The sequence below is a fragment of the Hippocampus comes genome, unplaced genomic scaffold (assembly GCF_001891065.2).
Source record: "Hippocampus comes isolate QL1 unplaced genomic scaffold, H_comes_QL1_v1.1 scaffold366, whole genome shotgun sequence".
NCBI lineage: Eukaryota > Metazoa > Chordata > Actinopteri > Syngnathiformes > Syngnathidae > Hippocampus > Hippocampus comes.
The window spans coordinates 253,621-257,300 of record NW_017805541.1 but is presented as its reverse complement, the minus strand read 5'-3'; the positions used below and the strand labels follow the sequence as shown (position 1 = coordinate 257,300).

General features: G+C 39.7%; 1 protein-coding gene across 1 annotated transcript in view; it reads right to left on the bottom strand.

Moving 5' to 3' along the window:
* Positions 1-2,405, bottom strand: part of LOC109521449 (tripartite motif-containing protein 35-like) — a 12,758-nt gene extending 10,353 nt beyond the window's left edge. The window contains exon 1 of the mRNA XM_019879282.1: positions 1,009-2,405. Coding sequence (XP_019734841.1) covers positions 1,009-1,548 — 540 coding nt within the window. The 5' untranslated portion in view covers positions 1,549-2,405. The remainder of the gene's footprint in view (positions 1-1,008) is intronic.
* Positions 2,406-3,680: the final 1,275 nt, after the last annotated feature.

Genomic DNA, 3,680 nt, shown 5'->3' with positions numbered 1-3,680 from the left:
CGCAGGATAATTTAAAAGTGAAAAAAATGCATTAAAGACAGAATTAATATTTTTAATAAGGTGCAATTCATTGAGTATCCGCAAGGGGACACTGTTTTGATCAGAGAAGAAGACAACAGCAGCCTCAGTCCGTCACTGTGACAGACCCATGACAGCAGACGCTATCAATAGCACTCTCACATTTACACATTTAATAGCACTCTCCTTAGTTTGTAAGGTGTAGGCAGGGATTACATTTAGATTTTATATGCACGTGTAAATGCTTTAAAACTTGCTTTCTTTATGAATCTTGTTTAATCTTAAAGTGCATTACTATATTTTTCAATACCAATTACTTGTTAAAGTTTGTACAATCAGTGGGATCATTTGCAATGCATATATGTGAATGATAAAAGTAAATTGCACATTTGTCGAAGGAAATGTAAGGTGCTTCATGAAATATTTTGTAAAAGATATGTTCATTAAATTTCAACATTTTCCTAATGTTCTTGTGCTTTTTTATACCAAAACAAAGGAAAGACATTGTTTTGGTTATTTATAGCAAAGTATGGTATCATTTTAATGGTCCGGCCCACTTGACATCTACCGAGGCTGTATGTGGCCCACCATGTGAAATGAGTTTGACACCCCTGACTTAGAGAAAACATTACAGGAAGATTTGTCTTTTAGAATTTGTTTAACTTGACAAGACAAAAATCGTTTTAAAAAAAAAAAGCCAATTTTGCCGGGGTTTTTTTTTTTTTTTTTGGAAACAGTAAATATACTTTTTTTTTTTTTTTGGAAACAGCTAATATCAGCAAGTTAAATCAGCCAGACAATTAATCAATGAAGCCCCAATTAATATAGCTGAATATTGTTGTATTAAATATAAAACAAGAGTTGACTATTAGCAAGTGAAATGATCTCACCCAAAATTGTAGATTGTTTTTGCTGTCACTAGGCAGAATAGGAACATTTCATCAACACATCATATGGACGACTTTCATCATGCAATCACGCCAGCCCTACCTTGAGATCGTGCGCCCCTTCTTCAAGAGGACACACTCGGTGTCCCTGATGCTTCTTGGAAGTGTGGCACACGCAGCAAAGGACCTGCAAGTCATCCAGGCAGAAGAGCTTGAGGACTTCGCCGTGGGCGTCACACCTCACCTCCTGCTGCGCGTCGGCCCGGCCCCCGCTCAGCCCGGGAGCGCCCGGACCGTCCGGCTGGCGCCGCTGCTCCCTCAGGAAGGTGTCGGCCACGTTCTTCAGGGCCAGGCTGACGGTGGGCTCGGTCAGGGAGCATTTCCTGCGGCAGATGGGGCACTCGCGGCGGGCCGCCTTCTTATTCCAAAACTGCTGCAGGCATGCCCGGCAGAAACTGTGGCTGCACTTGAGCACCACGGGCTCCTTGAAGATCTCGCAGCAGACCGGGCACGACAGCTCGTCTTCCAGCACGGAGCCCGAGCGCGAGGACACGGCCCTTGGTCGCAAGGCCGTATTGGCCTTGGAGGTCTGGAGGAAGGAAAGCTTCCCGGGCTGGGAGGAAGCACGTGGGCGTGTCGCCATGCCGTAGAAAATGTGCTGACAAGTGTGATCCTCGGACTGCGGTAAGTGGACTAAACCGGGTTTATGTGCGACGGGGGCTTTTCAGCAACAGGGACTCGAAAAACAGGTTTAAGAAAAGCCCTCATGAGCCACTTTGGGCTTCATATATTTTCGTGGAAACACCAACACGCGGTGATGTGATGCACAGTCGGCCTACTTTACAAATCTGCCTGCCAGTGAAGCTCAGCAACGGACAACAAAGTCTGAACAGAATGTTATTGCAAACTTTAAATGAACCTAATCCAGAAAAGTGTGACATTGATGATATCGGTACCTGAGATTTTGGTATCGATACCAAGTAAATACTGGAGCCAGTATCGTCAATACCAAGTACTTTTAGGTTCGTAAAATATTTTTTTGGAACTTAAACTGAACTTGATCAACACATCAGTGACATTTAAGTGACAGAATTGGAACAGACTTTATCCCGGTAACCGTCAGGATACCTTGTAATGGCGAAGGTAAAAGTTGCTTATAATGCTAGCTGGCGTTTTTTTTTTTTCTTCCCGGGTTATGTTTGTAGCAGTGCTCAATTTTCTGTACCAAGACAAGGAGAAAAGAAAATGAACAGGAGAGACTAACAACCATGCGGTTATGATTAGAACTCCATTATAATTGAACGTGAAGAGTGGTTTACAAAGTCACGTTTGTTGTTGTCAGTGTTCAGTAACATCACCTCCAAAGTGTGCATGACAAAATAGCTTCATAATTCTGCTTCACTGTTGAAACATATGCTGCCCACACAGAAAAACATGTTTTTACCCAAACAGCAAGACGACACATGACAGGAGTAGTTCCTAGTAACAGCAGACTTCCTCCTATACGAACTTATCATTAAAAAAAACATTCGCCATTAAAAGCAAAAAACAAAACAAAACAAAAAAAAAAACAAACCCAAAAAAAACCAATACCCAGCAAAGCACAAAAGCGAATTGTATTCACTTTGGGGGGAATCAGTTTTTTTGGGGGTTTTTTTTTTTTTTTTTTACTATTTCTTTGGGGGGGGGCTTTGGTTTTTTTGACTATTTCTTTTTTTAGTTTCTGGTTTTCCAATTGGGTTTTTTTGTCTTGTTTATGGATTTCTTTGTTTTCCAGGATATTTTTGTCTGTTTGGGGGAATATTTTTGTCCACTTTTTTGGAATATTTAATTTTCTGTCAAAAAAAAATAAGAATGTTATTGCAAACTTTAAATGAACCTAATCCAGAAAAGTGTGACATTGATGATATCGGTACCTGAGATTTTGGTATCGATACCAAGTAAATACTGGAGCCAGTATCGTCAATACCAAGTACTTTTAGGTTCGTAAAATATTTTTTTGGAACTTAAACTGAACTTGATCAACACATCAGTGACATTTAAGTGACAGAATTGGAACAGACTTTATCCCGGTAAACGTCAGGACACCTTGTAATGGCGAAGGTAAAAGTTGCTTATAATGCTAGCTGGCGTTTTTTTTTTTTCTTCCCGGGTTATGTTTGTAGCAGTGCTCAATTTTCTGTACCAAGACAAGGAGAAAAGAAAATGAACAGGAGAGACTAACAACCATGCGGTTATGATTAGAACTCCATTATAATTGAACGTGAAGAGTGGTTTACAAAGTCACGTTTGTTGTTGTCAGTGTTCAGTAACATCACCTCCAAAGTGTGCATGACAAAATAGCTTCATAATTCTGCTTCACTGTTGAAACATATGCTGCCCACACAGAAAAACATGTTTTTACCCAAACAGCAAGACGACACATGACAGGAGTAGTTCCTAGTAACAGCAGACTTCCTCCTATACGAACTGATATTGTAAAGAGAGAGCGAGGAAAAAAAAAAAAAAAAGCTTTTTGGAACTTAATTTCCTTTCCTTTCGCAGAAGTGGATCATGTTAAATAAAACAGAAAAAACAGAACCTCCTCCTAAACAGATATCACATATCATTATATAAAACATTCGCCATTAAAAGCAAAAAACAAAACAAAACAAAAAAAAAAACAAACCCAAAAAAAACCAATACCCAGCAAAGCACAAAAGCGAATTGTATTCACTTTGGGGGGAATCAGTTTTTTTGGGGGTTTTTTTTTTTTTTTTTTTCTTTTTTTTTGGG